Below are 286 nucleotides of genomic sequence, written 5' to 3' on the forward strand. Positions count from 1 at the left end.
GTTATTTAAGGATTTCAGAGGCGTTTCCTTTCATACTTTCTTTCCCTGCATGTGACAGGTGGTGCCGGAGGAAAAGTTGTGGCTAACCATCTTGCGTTACGTGGGCTACAGTCTCTCCTTCGTGTGCCTCATCATCTACATCGTGGTCATCGCTGTTTCGGGGTGCGTAGAGATGACCTTGTTCTTTCGTTTGATAACACTCTAGTCTTTTGTTTGTCGTGCTCCTTATATTGATTCGCCTTCGCTGTTATTTTTTTCTTTGCGGGATTTAGAGGGTTACAGGTGC

At 45.5% G+C, this 286-nt stretch overlaps 1 protein-coding gene across 1 annotated transcript in view; it reads left to right on the plus strand.

Annotated features, from left to right (window-relative positions):
• Positions 1-286, plus strand: part of LOC119586303 — a gene marked incomplete at its 5' end in the record, with an annotated part of 12688 nt that overhangs the window by 6712 nt on the left and 5690 nt on the right. The window contains 1 exon segment of the mRNA XM_037935009.1: positions 59-162. Within this exon segment, the coding sequence (XP_037790937.1) occupies positions 59-162 (104 nt within the window).

The sequence above is a fragment of the Penaeus monodon genome, chromosome 21 (genome assembly GCF_015228065.2).
Source record: "Penaeus monodon isolate SGIC_2016 chromosome 21, NSTDA_Pmon_1, whole genome shotgun sequence".
In the NCBI taxonomy this organism is placed as follows: domain Eukaryota; kingdom Metazoa; phylum Arthropoda; class Malacostraca; order Decapoda; family Penaeidae; genus Penaeus; species Penaeus monodon.